This window comes from Pleurodeles waltl, chromosome 9 (assembly GCF_031143425.1).
Source record: "Pleurodeles waltl isolate 20211129_DDA chromosome 9, aPleWal1.hap1.20221129, whole genome shotgun sequence".
NCBI classification, from domain to species: Eukaryota; Metazoa; Chordata; class Amphibia; order Caudata; family Salamandridae; genus Pleurodeles; species Pleurodeles waltl.
The window spans coordinates 61,200,277-61,218,122 of NC_090448.1; the positions used below are offsets into that span (position 1 = coordinate 61,200,277).

The window sequence follows — 17,846 nt, forward strand, 5'->3', positions numbered from 1 at the left end:
AGTCACTTTGCGTGACTTTTTATTGCCTAGTAGACATGGCGTCAGGCAGCGCAGCCCCAGTCAGAGGATAATTACCCAAATTATCATTTATGCAGAGACCTAAGGTGGTGCTAGTCTACTATGCAGGGAGAACAACTCCGGTTTTCAGCTTATGTAGGAAAAACTAAGGCCCATATTTATACTTTTTTAGGACCGCATTTGCGCCGGTTTTGTGAAAAAAAATGACGCAAATGCGGCGCTTAAAAAGTATAAATATGGGCCCAGGTGCCCATAAACCAGCTGCAAATGATAGGGACAGAAATAATAGATGCACACAGGCTCACAGTTGTGATGCAGAGAGTGTAAGCCCTGCAAGCAACCATGTTCAAGTTCAAATTTGCAACAGTTTCATTTCAGGTAACCTGTGATGACTGAAATGTACCCAGTACATCAAGGTACACAGTTCCGGGACAGAAGGTCCCACTAGGACCCATCTGTGAATCGCAGGTCAATCTAGGCACTTCTATAATTAGAAGCAAGAGCCCTCACACTCCCTATTGGGTGCCACTCTTTATCACTGGCCCTGCTCCTCATCGGACCGGCACTGCAATGTCCAACAGGCACCAAGGGAGCTCTTTGCCGGAGACCTTTTGGTCAGTGCTGTTTGTTGAGTGCAGGGATGACTTGACCCTGCAGGCGAAAGAAGTGAAGGACTGGAAAGTGAACGATAAAATTGGCTATAGGCCCTCAAACCTATGTGTTTATTTAATACCTAAAACTTATATGTCAGGGTTAAGAGCAAGGGTGGGAGTGCCAAAGGAGGTAATGTCCCTGCACTCACCGCAACAAACAAGTGAAAAAAAAGGGAGAGGAAAGAACTTCTCCATCCCTACAGGCAGGTCGACATGTTTCACGCCTGTGGGTGTCCCTAAAAGATAAATTGGCATTTCTTCAGAACCAAAAACAAAAAGTAGTCCTCACTACCGAGACCCTGTGTGTCTGTAATGTTTAAGAATGTGAAAGGAAACTTACATATGAGCCTAGGTGCCCTAATTTTAGGTAGACGTGGAAAAGAAAGATGAACTGACTGAATTCTACCTCATAACTGAGATTTCTTTACTTCTTGGTAGTCTTAAGTTTTTTTTAATCATCAATTTTTGATGTCATAACATCTTAACTCCTTTTTTTTAAGTTCTGCTTTCCCCTGCTGTTCTCTTTTCCCTTTACCCTATTTATTGACTTGCTTTTATTTCACCCCCTTTTTCACTTAGGGCTTCCTAATACATTTCACCTTTCCTTCATCTTTTTGCTTTTTTAGTTTGTTTGTGTTGATCATTTTCTGTTGTCTTCCCACTTTTTGTTTTTCTAATTGAGGGAGAGGTCTTCTGTACCTCCCGCTTTCCTCTAACATCTCATTTTCTCCTGCTATATTCTTCTTTCTGGATGTTTTCCTTCCCCTTGTTTGCCAATTTTACCAGTTATATCAAGTCTAACATGTGTTCTATGCAAAATAGCCAGCAAGCATGAAAACATTCTAAATACTAGTGCTCCCAGACTTACCTCAAAGCTACAGTACAATGGTTTTAATCACCATTTTAATAGTGCTCATATGCCCTTGGTATGGTCGTCTGGTGATGGCCGGAGTGTGCATTTTCCATAAAGCGCTTAAAAAGGACCAAATATGGAATGATGGTCTACAGAGTGTCTATTATGGTGTGACCCATATGTGAATTATTGGGTGTGTTGAGTGGTGAGGTTCAGGAGTGTGTTTTGTGTTCAGGTGATGAGCTTGCTGGGCTTAGTGTCATACTTTGTTTTGTCTAGCTGGAATGTTTTACTTGCGTCTTTGTGTCTAGGCAGCTGGAAAGTGAGCCAGATGATTTTATCTTCTGGTTTCTCATCCACAAGTGAGGAGGTGGTTATTGTTGGTGGTATCATGGGGCTTTTATAGGCTAAACTGCAGGATGTACTGAAGTGTGCTGAGTTTTTCTTTCAATCTGTTTATTTTGCTTAATTGTTGTCTTCTGTTGTATGATGAGTATCATTTGCAAGTAAAGCAGCCATCATTCATATCGCATAGGTGTTCATAAATCATAAGTGCATGATTTTCCGGTACTGTTGTGGTACATGGCGTGCCATTAATGTATGCTCTCTAGTCACCTCGCTGTAAATTCCATCCCTTTTTTAGGTCGAGCGCAAGCGCTCTGACCTGTTATAATCTATCTGTGGGATTTAAACCACGCCCACCGCATGCCCATCACTATCACTCGTTCATGGGCTTGCCATTCAAAACTCCTTTGTTAACATTGATGTAAATGCTTTACATTTGTCCAGCCTTGGGGAAGTTTTGTTACGGCCTTGGACATTGACCTGTTACATAATTGCACGTTTGCCAATATGTTTGACTGCGAGCAAACTTCTTTTTCCTTTTGTGTCTCTCCTTTGCGCTCATGCTCATGGCGGGCGTGGCGCTTTAAATCGGCTCGCTTATGTCAACTGTTTTACTTTTCATTGTCAATTTAAGTCGCAAAATAAGTCCAGTTAGGAATTTACAACGTTAATAGCTCTAACACAAGCAAACGCGAGACTCATTGCATTGCAAATGCTTGTTATTCCTCCTTCTAAACTGTACCACCTAGAGAGTATATAAAAATGCTTATTTTTTCCTCATGACATTTTGTAAAATTTCTCTAAAATTAAACAAATAACGTTTTGTAGCACAAAATGTAGTTTGCAGGTATGATTTTTTCAAGCAAAGGCATACTGGTCATGCTAAACATTTTTCTCTGCAAGACATTTTCTTCACAGAATTGTCTCCAGTGGGCAAAAATTAAACAGAATTGAAATTTTTAGAAATTGTGTGCATTTATGTACTTGTGAAATTCAGGAATTTCACGAATCTCTAAGGTGTGATTTGAATTTAGCACAAGCCCACGTTCCACCCAATCGTCAATCTTCGATCTAAATTCAGATATGCTTTTGTTTGATCTCTGTGCAAAACCTAGCAACCGTTAGCAGCAGATGCGACTGTGATCAGAAGACATTGGATCAGTGGTGGCTGCTGCCAGTAATGCTTGGTGGGGCAGTGTGCGGAGCTGAGGGGGTGGGGTTAGGGGGAATAATAAAAAAAAAAGACTTGCCTGCCGCTGCTAAGTGTTCCTCTGCTCCTGCCGCCTCTGTGCTTTTCTGCTTGCTCCCCTCGCCACCCAATCTAGATGCTTCTGTCATGCTGTTACCCAGCATGAGAGAAGCTCTGGGATTGGTGCTGAAATGCTGCTCAGTTAGGGACTGGGAGCCTGCGCTGGTTCTCCACCTGGCTGTGCAACACAGCTCGAGTGAAGAGTTCTAAGTGTGCATGTCGGTTTGGCCATCCTCAGATGCCCACCTCGGGACATATTTAAGAGCCCCTAGCGCCACCTTAGCACCACCATAGTGTAATTTTTTGATGCTGAGGCGGCGCTAAAGTGGCTTTTCAGCCGCACCATATTTTAATCCGCATGAAGCGCTGCCCTGGCAGATTACAATCTCCTCCATCATGGATCCCGGCGGTGCTGGCGGAACACCAACGGTCTGACTGCCAGGGTTTTAATGTGGCGGTCCACACTCGTAATGAGGCCATGAATTTATTTGAACATTTTTACTATACAGAGAAAACCTATTTCTGTTAATTTTGCATAGTGAAGCTATTACTACTTAAAAGTTAGTTCACTTTCCAGTTAATTAGTACTTTTACACTTTTAAATAACCGTCTTTTTAAAAACTCTTTACATTACTTTAAACCTTTAAAAATATAAATGTTGCCTCTTTTCTATCTTTTAGGTGACAATTTTAATTAGTAAATTACATTAATAATTTCGAAATAACAAAGCCAAGTTTTGTTTCGGCCCATAACATTTTTAGCAGCAGCAACTCTTGCTTTAGCCTCTCCATTCAGTCTATTTGATGCTGTCCAACCTTCAGCTGTCATGGCTCATCATGAGCTCGGGACCTTCAAAGAGCTTTCTGGATGGTCTGAACTAGACCATCTAGGTATCCTGGTGGGTACTAGAGTGTTGGTGCGTTGTAAAGAGACAGAATAGACCTTGTCTTAGAGAAAAGAAAACTCAAGATCGAAATAATAAATAGGAAATAAAACCACCTCTGTGGTTGTTAGAGTGAACCTAATACAAGAATTGCCAAAAATGGTTTGTGTCCCAAGGAGCAAAGCGGTACTGGAACGGAATTGTTAAAAAAAAAAAACAGGAATCTAGATTTATTCGAGTAGCAGATTCATGGCCACACTAGATGGTGCTATCATGCGAATATCTCTCCCTGCTAAGTGCTTGTTGCAGCCTCATTGAGCTAAGGTTGCCAGCACAACTGCCTAATCAACCCTCCCTTACCCAGGTTTGTAGCGAGAGACAAGGAGCCCCCAAACACCCAACAGGTAAACATGCCACCAAGCAAGCATGAAGGCACAGAATGTGTAGATGGGAGACGTCAAACAGAGCAGGCAATTTTCCTCACCACCCTAGTGTCAGCACATACCTCATCCGCTCAATGACTCCTCACCTGACTGTAACACTCTGCCTCCTTCTTGGAGGGCCGGGTTTTTTTTCTTCAAAAAGGTTATGAGAAGGATCAGAGCATGAAGAAAAGATGATGGTTCCCAAGATGGACCACAGCCTGAATACCCTTCAAAATCAATGAGGTATTGTAGGACATCTCTATCAATATGGGGCTCACATGGGCGAACAATCCTCTAGAATACAGAGGAGGTGCCTAAAATCATGAGAGAGGGTTTGTGCTAAGGACCAGATGCCACTGAGCCGCAACTCAGGCAAAGAGACCAGCGGCGCTGAAGGGGGCTGAAAGGACAGAGCTGAGCCCAGGGAGCTTCCCCCAGCTTTCCCCCCAGAGGACAAACACTTGACACAATGTTATCCTTTTCCGTATGCTACATATGTCTCAAACACCTTACTAATGGGGAGGGGGTGAGCGGCTTATTAAATCAACTAATCTGAGTGTGCTGTACGGGTTGATCCTCTAAACTTAGCTGGGTTGGCTGTGCACAATTGTAAGCATATTACCAGTGGCTCGGAATACAGCTAATACCTGCCCACCCTGTAGACTATGCAAATTCAGTTGCGGATGAGCGATGGATGTTTCACGCTTAGAAGTATAGGAAGATGGGAGTTGGGTTGCCTGTTCTGTTTTTCCAGTTTATTCTGTTGTCAAGTTGCCATGCTACTTCACATCAACTGCAGCCACACTTCGCCTCGCCCACGACACCAGAGGAATGGCAAAATAAATTCCCATGGCACGCTCCAAGGACACATTCCGAATCCTTCTATGGAACGTAAATTGGCTGAGCAATAAAATTAAAAGTGGTGCAATATTTCAGTATCTTAAGGGGCACAGGCCCCAAGTAGTGCCTATGGAGGAAACTCATCTCCTTGGCAATAGACGTCCTTTCCTTTCCAGGGGAAGATACACAAGGATGTACCACTCTGCATACTCAACCATCTCTAGGTTCCCCCCACAGGTCTCCTTTGTAAAACATGATGAGTGGGTCAGGTTCACACTTGTAGAGGGGTCTCTGAAAGTGCAGCACTGGACCATTGCCTAAGTCTACGCCCGCACCGACACTGGTCGAGAGTACCCTGAAGGCCCTGACACAGATCCTCGCATGCCATCCCCCAGGACACACAGTGGCTGAGGTTGACTTGAACTCCGTCATAGACCCTAAGTTCGATACCAATGCTGGCCAACCCCATAAATCCATACAGCTAGCAGCATGGGCCTGCTCGCTGGCCCTGGTGGACATTTGGCAACTACTCTACCTGTCCACTAGGGAATACACAGACTACTCTGAAGCCCACTGCTCCTTTTCCTCCATCAATTATGTCTTTCTCCCTTCAGTACAGGCCATAGACGTTGCAGCTCCCTGGATCCTCCCTCAGGCTTTGAAAGATCACACATTTACTGCAATTTTGCTCAGGTGACCTGCCTCCCGTGTGTTCTGGGATGTGGAGGCTAAGCACCTGTTGGCTAGGAAATGCCACATTTAGCAATTTCTTGCAGTAGCAAATTGATGATTTCATCGTCAATAATAAAAACGCAGTATAGACTCGCACTACAATTTGGGAGTTCCTAAAAGCTATCCTGAGAGGGCAGATCATCTCCTTTCCAAATGGAACATATGTGACAAAAAAGTAGGGATCTTGAGGCTCTTGAGGAGGCAATTGCAGTGGGGGAACCATCGGGCACACAAGCACAACACAGACTACACATGTTGTGCCTGGCCCTGAGATAGTGTCTTCTAGACTTGACCACTCTCTTGTACACAGCAACCCAATACAAGATCTATGAGATGGGGAACAGAGCGAGCAAGCTGGTATATTGGCTTGTGAATAGGGACATGGATCTTCGGCTTCTAACGGCCATTCAAACGTACATACAAGGCAGAGTAACTGACACTCAGGTAATAGAAAACCCATTTACAGACTACTGCGTCCACCTCTATGTAGACCCTCCCCTGACCTCGCTGGAATGCGAGCACTCATTGTGGAGGAACTGATAGTCTCCAGACTCTCAGGTCTCGAGAGCTGCAAACTAATCAAACCTCTCACCGAGGAGGAACTACAGGTGGCTATACCGTCCCTTCCCATGGGAAAACCCCCGGTCCCCATCGATACCAACTTGAATTCTAGAAGAAATACACCTCCCACCTGACCCACTACTGCTGGGGCTTTACTCCGGGGCTCTGGAACAGAGCCAACTGCCTCACGATCTAGGGATCGCTACCATCTCCGTGATTCTAAAACCAAGTAAACCGAAGGATGAATGTGCCAATCTCCTTGATCAATCTGGAGACAAAACTCCTGGCCAAAGTCCTGGCAAATGGACTACTTAGTGTGATATGCTTGGTGGTACTCCCAGACCAGAACAGCTTTATGGCAATACACAGCACACATTACAGCCTGCGAGCGATATACAATGCAATGGCTCGCACCGTCAACACCAGGGAAGGCAGGGCCTTGGTGTCTTTCGACTTTTAAAAGGCATTCAACTCTATCCAATGGTAATTCATGTTCAGACTACTAAAACACATGATTTTTGTCCCGCTTCCGCCGGTACATTGCTGTCTTATACTCCCAACACTGGGCAAGAGACAGGGTCAATGCAGTGGCAAAACAAAGGTCCCCACAATCCATGCAGTGTGTGGGGAGGGGGCATTTGAGTACAGGGGGCCCAATGAGCACAGCACCTGCCCTTAGTGAGTCTGGAGGGGGTCCCCTTCCACGTTTTGTGGAGGGGGCCCCTCTCCAGTTTTGTTACGGGCCTGGTTCAGTAGGACTATGGGATGCTCTCTCAGTAGTTCGCCATTAGCCGTTGCACACAACAGGAATGCTCCTATTCCCTCTCCTCTTAGATCTAGTAAGGGAGCCTCTTGATGACTGGATCCAAAGGGACACCCAACTAAGCGGCTGGCTTCCGGTGGCCCGGGGGTCTGGAGGACAGAATCTCCCTCCATGCGGATGATGCATTGCTGTGTATCAGTGACCCAGAGCAATCCCTACCACGCTTAATGCGCATGTTGAAAGTATATCCAGAAGGCTCCGGGCTACAGGTTAATTGGACCAAGTCCATCTACTTTCTTTTATTGGGGACAAACAATGATATGCTCACTGGCACCATCCTGCAATGGGCCGAACACCACTTTAAGTACCCCAGGATGTATATCACATGCACCAAACGTAGGACTTGGGAGACCAACATTGAGCCCATATTCGCCCAGGGCCACTAAGATGTAGACGTTGGGAGGCCCACCCCTGACAGTAGCTGGCAGGGTTGCCTTGTTCAAAATGATTATACTACTGAAGCTGCTATACACACTGCAAAATTACCCATATCAAAAACCGCCAGCCTCCTTCCACACCCTGCAAACAGTACTCACAAAGTTCCTCTGGAAGGGTGGCGAACCCCACATAGCTCACCACAAATGTGTGCTGGGACTGTATGAGGGCAGTCTAGCAGTGTCCGACATTGAACTATATTAACTGGCCAGCCACATTGTACCAGTTAACGACTGGATATTCGTAGACTGGGTGGACCTATCCATGGCTGTAAGGCTCCAGGCCATGGAGCGATATGGAATTTTACCATACTGGCCCACCCAGCAAGCCGTTCTCCCTTTGGCAACCTGATGCTGGCATCAGGCATTCCAGTTGATTTATTGGCATGGGACCCTGACAAGAGGGACTCCACTGTGGGCTGGCACTAGGTTCTGCCACACAACCGCCCTGCACTGTTTCCGTGCCTGGCACACCATTGGTATTTCGAAATTGGGTGATGTCTGGGAGGGTGACACAATATGTACATTCCAACACCTTGATGACATGTACAATATGCAGAGTTCGCAATTTTATCGATACTTGCAACTTAGGCACTCAATAGAACAGTATTGATGGGGTTTCTGCGTGGTCCCACTCTACAATCTCCTTGAGACCTACATTACAATCTCCTCGATTGGTGCCAAAGACATCGTCAAGCTATATCGCTTCCTGGCCAATAACACCCCAGATCTCATGCCAACATAAAGGGTATGGTGGGAATGGGATGTGGGCACACCAGCAGAAGAAGACTGGGTGGAAGCCAGGATGACCCTGCGGGTACTGGTTATATCCATGCACCTTAGGCTAGTACAACTAAGTACCTACACCGGGTTTACTTTAGCCTAACTAGGCTGCACAAGATGAACCATACCCTAGACCCTCACTTCCTATTCTGAAAAAACACAAGTGGGCACCTTCAACCACATGATTTGGGAATGTTCACCTATACAAAGTTATCGCCTCACCATATGCAAGACTCTGTCACCCATGGCCACACATGAGGTGGTGCCGATCCTAAAATGATCCAGCTGGGGCTCATGGACAAGTGGGGGGGGGGGGGGGGGGGGCGATAGGTCCACTAGACTAATGGTTACAGTGGGCCTTCTTCTGGTCAAACGTGATATTGCCCGCCACTGGAGTGCAGAGAGGGGTGTGTTCAGTTAATTTAACTACTTATATAAAACAAAAAGATATGTCGAAAAAATACGGGAATCACAAATTTAATATACTCATGACATCACAGGAGTGGAAAGCACAACCTTCCTACCAGAGAAAGGCCAGGGAAAACCAAGATTTAAAAAGGAAACATGCGTGACTGGATGAATCCGCCAGGCAGGATTTAGGTGTAAACGCTGGTGATGGGATTAGTAATCTTAGCAATCAAAAAAAGTCCGTATTATTTTGGACACAGTTTGAATTTGCAATTGCTGATAGTAAAGATGTCAGAAGAGAGGTACACATTATCTTCTTCCTTAAAGGATGGTGCCAGTCTTCCTAACCTGTTTAGTTTAAACACGCCAAAGGTAGGGGGGCAATGTTTGAACATAGTCTAACCACTGGCAGTTGGGGTCGGACTGGGATGTAGTATAGGCCCAGGCACCAAGAGAACCTGACAGCTAAAAGTTAGCCCACATTTGCAAATCGAGGCAGTTTTGAAATTGTAAGGACTTGTTGCATGAGTAATTTGCAAGGTATGGAAACTGCATGCATTTGTGTTTCCTGCAGGCAATATTTGCGGTAATATCTGGGAAGTCAACAGTAAAACCTGGTGCACCTGGCCTAAAACTGACCCACAAACAGCCACAAATTTGGCCCCACACACTGATCTGTCTGACCAGCCCGTCGGGCACTGACTGATTGCTGTACAGGCCAGTCTGACGCTGGTGGCAATCACTCTGTGCAGTTTTCCAACACATTGTTGTTCACCCACTACAGTACTATAGACAGAGGCCCGCCCTATGCAAATCAGTGCTGACCTTGACTGTGTTTACTATAATCTTTAAGGCTCATTATATCTCATTCTGCTTTCATCTGCCCTTTAATCAACATGTGCAATTATGTTCTCCTTGTATTATTTTTAGGTCGAGCATAGCAGCGTGCTTGCGCTGCTTTTCCAACGTGTTGGTATGTATCTAGACTTTTAACAACGCCCACCTCACGCCCATCACTATCACTTGTTTGTGGGCTTGCCCTTCAAAAATCCTTTGATGACATTGGTAAACGTTTTACATTTGTCCCTCCTTGGTGAGATTTTGTTACCGCCTTGACTCTCACCCCTGTTATATGGCTAATTGCACTTATACCGATAAGTTTGACTGCGAGTGAACTTCTTTTTCCTTTTGTGTCTCTCCTTAGCGCTTATGCTCATGGCGGCCGTGGCGCTGTGAACCGGCTTGCTTTTGTGAAACTGTTTTACTTTAGATTTTCAAATTTTGTGGCAAGAAAAGTCCGGTTAGAAGTTTACAACGCTAATAGCTCTAACTCTAAAAAATGCGAGACCCATTGAATTGCAAATGCTTGTTACATATTATTGTTTCTCGTTGTATTTTTATATTTGTGAATGACTGGATATCCCTGAGTTTCCCGCTATTATTGTTTTTAAAAGTATCTATAATTTTAATTGCATCTCACTGTACCCTTCCTCTACCCTGACAGCTATGTGTATTATTGTATTTCTCCTTCTACCACTGGATCTCTGTTTAACATTTTATCTTCTTGTATCATTTTAGCTCCTTTTTTCTTGTACTTACTATTATCTATGAGTCTCATGGTAGCTCATTTTATCTTTCCACGTATATTGTTGTATTTCTCAATGGATTATTATCTCACTGCATCTTTCCATTGTAAAAATCATACTTCCTTCAACTCTTCAATATTCTTGTGTCTTTGCTTCTTATTAGTACATTGTAAATTCCGTTTATTGTACATTAATGTATCACGCACCATTCTCTGTAGCACTGTAACTTACCTTTGCGTCATATTACGCTGTGTGATTATCTGATCAACCTGTGTCTTAACATTCTTATATCATGATGTTCATCTTCTAGTTTGTATCCTTAGTCTAAATGTTATCCTTCTCAAGATACTCTTTGCAAACATTTTCTCGTTATCCCGTTTATTTAAGAATTTTCACAATGACAAACTGGGAACGTTTGGGAGTGGGATGAATGTACCCAATATTTGCTGGAAGAGGGTTCAATGAGTGTCAAATGATGTTATTTCATGAAGCTTTCTGTTGCTAGAGAGGACTCTTGGAATCAAGCTTTGGTGTTGCTTGTGGTGTTGGATGTAGTCATGAATGGGCTTGTTTTCAGATGGAATTCATGACATTTCCAGAGACTGATCCCTGGTTCTCCTAGCAGGACAGAGTTCTATCAGAAGAGGCCCAGTCATCACTATCTCATTGCCAATGTAATATGGCCACAGGAAGGAATACGCAGACCATACTTATGATGTCACTTCCCTCTCCCCTCCCTCTGCTGTGTTGTATCCTCACCAGGACCCGGTTTGGCATTCATTGCGTACCCAAAAGCTGTATCCATGATGCCGCTCCCTACCTTCTGGGCCATCCTATTTTTCATTATGCTTCTGCTGCTTGGACTTGACAGCCAGGTAAGTCCATTCTCTAATTTAAACAAGGCATGGCACGCAGAGACAAGGGGTGCATATTTTCAATGGCCCTGAGTGAACAACAATTATAAGGACCATGCGTGTTCAGGACTATGCAGGAATGGTGCTAACTTATTCTCCATTCCTGATAATTATCAAGTGGTTCTTTTTAGCCTCTTTCTTGTAAGTGGGCTCCCCCAGTAGTGACACTCTAAAACTATTATCTTACCTCATCTTATGGAGGCGCCGACCCTGGTGGTAAGCCAACATCTGCATGGTAGTCTTGGTGAAATGTCTATGTATTGCAAAGCAGAAAATTCACACTTGTAGAGTTAATGTAAAACTGAAATGTAATGCTTTCTTGATTCACAACAAAAACATTTTGAATGCAAAGTAATCCCTTTGATCTATATCCCTTACAAAAATGGGAATGTCTATGGACATCGCATCACTAGTGTGTACCTGAACTAGGCTTGAGTTTAGAAGTGCAGTGAATGTTGAAAAGACTTTGCCAATGTACACCACCTTATTAAGACCCCATACCAAAGAACTCCAATGGGAAGACCCCTGTTCACACCTTTATACTCATAACTGCAGAAAATAAAGTCAAATGGTGGATGCCCTAAGGCAGTGGTCTCCAAACTTTTTAATGCCGCGCCCCCCCCCCCAGTTGCAAAATAAAAATCATTGGGCCCCCCTCAAAATGTTTTACAATTATTTTATAAAGATGGCAATGCTTAAATATGTCTAGACCTATTTAAACATTGCAGTTAAGTGCTGTTACCTTTTAAAAATGCAATAACATGCCCCTGCTAAAAAAAAAAAGGCCTGTGATCTGTGTAATGCTTCTTTTGGACAGTCTGGCACCCCCCCCCCCTCCCCCCCCAGGGATCGCTTGAGGCCTCCAGTTTGAAGACCTCTGTCCTAAGGTGATAAATGTAATTTGCACAAATAAAAATCATAGAGATTGAGCCAGATACCGATTTTTATAGATGTACATTTTACTTCCATTTGCAAAATAATTTATAGTTTAAGCCCTAAATCACTAGTTTCCAGGCACTGAAAATGAGCTATGTGCTGGCACCGTGGGATAGGGATAGAAGGTTCAAACATCTTTTTAATACAAAGGGTGTTCCCAAAGCTGGTGCTTTCAGAGGGTGATGTAATAGAGCGTCCTTTGAGTGCTACCCAAAGGTAGTGCCGCATTTTGACAAAAGGTCTATAAAATGAATATATTCAGTGTATGGGCTCAGGAAGCCAAATGATATTTTGACTGGAGAATTGAAGCTCCTCTCACTGTTCTGGGTAATTGCACAGCAGGTATGAAGAATTAAGGCTGGGAGGAGGAAGTACACAGAAGAAGCGGTAGAAGCAGCATTTCTTCGTACAATGTTTGGTGGCTGCTTAAGGTGGTGGCACTAAAACATCTGAAGCTGGACAAAGGCCATTGTTGAATTGCAAGAGTTAGTCACACTAACTCATTTTTGCTTTAATTTATTGAAACTATGGCCCAAATTTATACTCTTTGATGCAAAACTGCGCTAGCGCAGTTTTGCCTCAGAAAGTTTATCGCCGCTTGCCTCATTCTAGAGCACAAGCTGGGCGCCATATTTAAGGAATGGTGCAAGGCGGTGCTAAGCTTGGGCTAGCATAAAAAAAAGACGCTAGCCGGGTAGAGGTGGACGTATGCGAAAAGGAGGTTGTGCATCAGAAAATGACGCTAGGCTGGTAAGTGGCAAAAAAAATGGCACTAACCAACCTAGCATCATTTTCTGATGCACAACCACCCAAAAAAGTCTCCTGTCTTAGTAAAGACAGAAGTCATGCCCACAACCCCAATGGCCAACACAGGGGACCAGTGTCCCAAGGGCATGGCCATAACACCCTGTGCCAGGCAGGGGTCCCCATGCAAGAGCCCCCAACGGCACTTAAAAAAAAAACTTACCTTACTCCCCTGAGATGGGGTCCCCCATCCTCTGGTGTCCCTCTGTTGTGGGTGTTCCTAGGTCCACAGGTACCTTAACGCCTGGTCTGACCCAGGCATTAAATAATGACGCCAAGCAGGCTCAGCGTCAATATTTGGGTCTGCCTCCCACCCGTGCGTCAATTTTTCACAGGGGGATAAATATGGCGCTAGGGCCCATATTTATACTATTTTAGTGCCGCAATTGTGTCATTTTTTGATGCAAAAACAGCGCAAACTTACAAAATACAAATGTATTTTGTAAGTTTGCGCCGCTTTTGCGTCAAAAAGCACAGCAAATGCGGCGCTAAAAAAGTATAAATATGGGCCTAAGTGCTTAGCATAATTTCTTGAGTGGGAACTCCTACTGTGCATCTCATTAACGCAAGGTGGGCTCACACATCCCAAAAATTACGCAAACTCCAATATTTTGACACTGGACGGGTCTAGCGTCAAAATATAGATATAGAGTTAAGTTTGCGACGTTTAGCGTAAAAAGAAATGGCACTAAAACGGTGCAAACAAAGTATAAATATGCCCCTATATGTTCTTTAACTTGCTAGCCAAATTGATTCAATTCTTATAAATTAATATATGATAGATTTGTGACATGCATTCTTACTCAGGACCTTTAACTCTATTTACACCAGCTATCTGAAATAACACAACGCATTGATCGTACAGCAAACCATTTTTTGTCATTAGAGTGTACAGTATCTTCAAGGCATTAGATTATATTGTTTCATGTATTGCTCAGATTCAAGTGATAGAATTTTGCTGAGCACAAAAGAGCATGAACATGAAAAGTGGTCAAGGTGTTGACTAAGAGTTTACAGAGTATCAAAAGTGAATAAAGTAATAAGACTGCAGCACACTAGCAATTTTTCAAGTAGCTTGGTTTAGTCTTGCAGTTTGATAGATTGGAGCAACTGTCATCCCATGACTCACGCCGTCACTGCACGATAGTGTCAGGTCATTTGTAGGGGGAGCGATCCTCCTTTACCTTTCCAAGGCCATTGGCTCAGCCTCTCGTACTCACTGCAAAGGAAATGGGTAGAACTCTCTAATACGGGACTTGGATGACCATGTGCAGTTCAATGTGTTCCAACATTAGTTAAATGATAGAGTTGTGCCTGTACTAAAGATAGTGAAAAGCAACACATCCATCTGCTTATAACCCAGTACTGAGAAGTTTCAGTGTTGCTTCTGGGATACAGGATAGGTAATGTCAGCAATGGAGACTCAGGGGATTTCAGATGGACATGGGCTTTCTACAACTCTCTCAAACCCTCCCTTTTGGTGCTCATTTCTTCCTCCCCTCTCTTTTCTCGTTAAACTCAATCTGCACTGTGAAACATGAAGTGACCAATAATAAATCAGAGATGCATTAGGATACACAATCATGGTGTGTTGGATAGGCAAGCAGATGCTCAAAATCCAGTGAACCAGCGTTTAGCATTGGGATGTAATATTCAGTTGTTTTACCTCCCTCCTTGCCTGATATGAGGTCAATCCCACCAGGAAGCCTAAACGAGCCATATTCCCAAGATGCCTACCTTGGTATACCAGTAAAATACAATGCAGTCCCCTACTCCAACTGTTTTCAAAAAACATTATCTAAGCTGTAATAATTGTAGGAGAATCATAGAAATGTTTTAAAAGATGAGAACATATGTTCATAAGTGGTGGAATGGTCATCAATTATTCATGGTCTCTTAAATGGATGAGTGATACCCACCAATTGTGAAATAGACTCAGGTCGTCTATCCTTTTTGCCAAAGAAACCTGCCAACCAAACTGATGACAACAGTTGCCTACTCCAGAAGAATGGTGTGTATCCTTATATCCTCTTTAAATTATAGATTTATTTCTGTAACATATTAACCATGTGGGACTCAACAACACTAGGTATAAGTGTTCAGAATTAGATCAACACTAATTAGGGAGGCAGGAGGGGATCTGTCCATTGAGAGAGATTTGTTTCCTGCACTAATGACTGTTGGTTACAACTAATGCCTTTTCTTTCTTGTGTTTCTCTTCTGCAGTTTGTTGAAGTTGAAGGACAGATCACTTCATTAGTTGATCTGTACCCATCCTTCCTAAGGAAGGGTTACCGACGGGAGATCTTCATCGCCATAGTGTGTATACTCAGCTATCTTCTGGGACTCTCTATGGTCACTGAAGTAAGTCATTTGAGGCTGTTATTCTGCCAACATAGCACAGGGCATAGGAATGGGAAGATGACCTGTGAAGTGGGGAGAGACTGGAAACAGATTGATCTGAAACATCAGAGAGATTGGGGGTGTGGTACCACAAGGTACATAGCCCCCTTGCATGTGTCAGTATCCCTGGTCAAATTAAGAACACAATCCTACTGCACATTAATGCCATATTGATATTGAATGGTCGCTAAATATTACAACCTGAGTGAAATTGTCTAAATGCATGCAACATGTTATAATTTCATTGCACAGACATTTCTGTATGGATAGTAAAACAGGCACTAGTCTGTATCCTCAAATCAAGGCGGTGCTTCATATAACTTTGGAACAGTGAGACTAGAATGCTATGGAAAATAATTCAAATAAGCCTCATTCTGTGGGCTCTCAACTAAGCCTCTTATTTAATGTACTAATAGAATGAGTATTTATAATATATGGATCTCCCAAATGATATACTTTACTCCAGTCATCTTGAGTAATACACACAGATGATACTACAAAGCAGAGAGAGTTGACTGGCACTTACTCTGAGACTGAGGGCCAACTTTATCAAGGCTATGTGTCACCCTTGTACCACGTAAGGGAGTACAAGGGCAACGCATACCCTAAATGAGTTTTATCAAGCCACGCAAGACCACCTTGCTGGGCCATGCATGGCTTGATCAATTTAGAGTAACGCACAGCAGGGCAGATTGCTTTCTTGTGTTACTCTTGGCAGGTAGGCGTTCCATGGATGGAGCATGGGTGGACCCATGGATTACACTGGTAGACCTGGGAATGCGTCAGAACTGTATGCCTCCCCGCCAGAGGCGCAACAAGGAGAACAATCTTTATTTCTCTAATTGTTTACTCTTTCTAAGCGTGCTGCATTCTGCAGCACACCTAAAGGAGAAAATGCCTCTAATGATTGTTTTTGTGAAGGAAGGTGCCCCTTCCTGCACAAAAACAATCCTACCTACAACGCAAGCACCCAGGCAACATGACCAAAGGTGCCTGCGATGGCACTAGGCAGCCAAAAGTGCTCCAGCACTAGGAAGTGACAGGAATGCGCTGTATAATTTTAAACACGGCAGGTTCATGTCCTTTCCCTTTCATGCAACACAGAACAGCAATGTGGCTTGCTGCGTTGTGCTGTGTGAAAGATTGATAAATATTTCCCTGTATGTATTAGCTTGTAGTAAGGAACATGTCTAGCACAAACCCACAACAAATACAGGACCTTAACACATTCCTCAGTCATCATCTGTGACGATTTCTCACAGGATCACATAACTTCAAGCATTGCATCATCAGTGACATCATAGAGTTCTACAGATGTGATTACTCACATGACAATGCCAATTCGCTCATATGTGGCTTTAGATATAAATGTATAGATTGGAAACTGTGAACAATGGGAATATTTTTCACTAAGGGGTTCTGACTAACAGCATAGAGAAAGAGAGCCCAGCTCGAGTTGTCTGTGATGTAACTCAGGTTCCCAATGTTAAAGACATCTACTTTGTTGATAGCTACCTTTCTAGAATTTCATCACATGCGTGTCCTTTCCTTCCCTTTGCATCTCCTTTAGGTGGCCAAAATAATCTCTAGCTCCCCATCCCCGGCTGATCCTACCCACTACACACTAAGGGGGATATTTATAAGAAAGTTGCACACTGCAGCACAGCAAGTAATTGTTGCTGCACTGCGTGACATAGAAAAGGCAGGAATACAATGGATTCCTGCCTTTTCCCTGCGCTTGTTCCGTTTTGGGTGCCTAGTACCAATGCAGGCACCCGTGCACCATTGTGCAAGGGTGTCTACGTTGTAAGGAGGATTGTTTTTGTGCAGGGTGGGGAACCTTCCTGCACAAAAACAATCCCTTGGGGCATTTGTTTCGGTACCTGTGGGCTCATTTCCATGGTCGGAGACCGTGGAAGCAGTCCACAGGTGCCCTTCCCTGCCCCCATAGACACCCCCTGCCACCCTCGCCCACCCCTGGAGGACACCCAAGGACAGAGGGACCCAACGACAGCAAGTAGAGGTAAGTATATTTTTCAATTTTTTTAAGTGGCATAGTGGGGCCAAACTTGGGACCCCCTACATGCCACTGTGCCAAATGGCCATGCCCAGGGTACAGAAGTTCCCTGGGCATGGCCATTGGGCAGGGGGGCATGACTCCTGTCTTTGCTAAGACAGGAGTCATTTCAATGGGGG

General features: G+C 44.0%; 1 protein-coding gene across 3 annotated transcripts in view; it reads left to right on the forward strand.

Annotated features, from left to right (window-relative positions):
- SLC6A6 (solute carrier family 6 member 6) overlaps positions 1-17,846 on the forward strand; it is a 263,899-nt gene that overhangs the window by 217,800 nt on the left and 28,253 nt on the right. For all 3 annotated transcript variants that reach the window (XR_011198608.1, XM_069206292.1, XM_069206293.1), the window contains exons 9-10: positions 11,356-11,468; positions 15,474-15,611. Coding sequence is in view for 2 of the 3 variants with exons in the window: in XM_069206292.1 (XP_069062393.1) it covers positions 11,356-11,468; positions 15,474-15,611 (251 nt within the window). In the remaining variant the exon portion in view is untranslated. The remainder of the gene's footprint in view (positions 1-11,355; positions 11,469-15,473; positions 15,612-17,846) is intronic.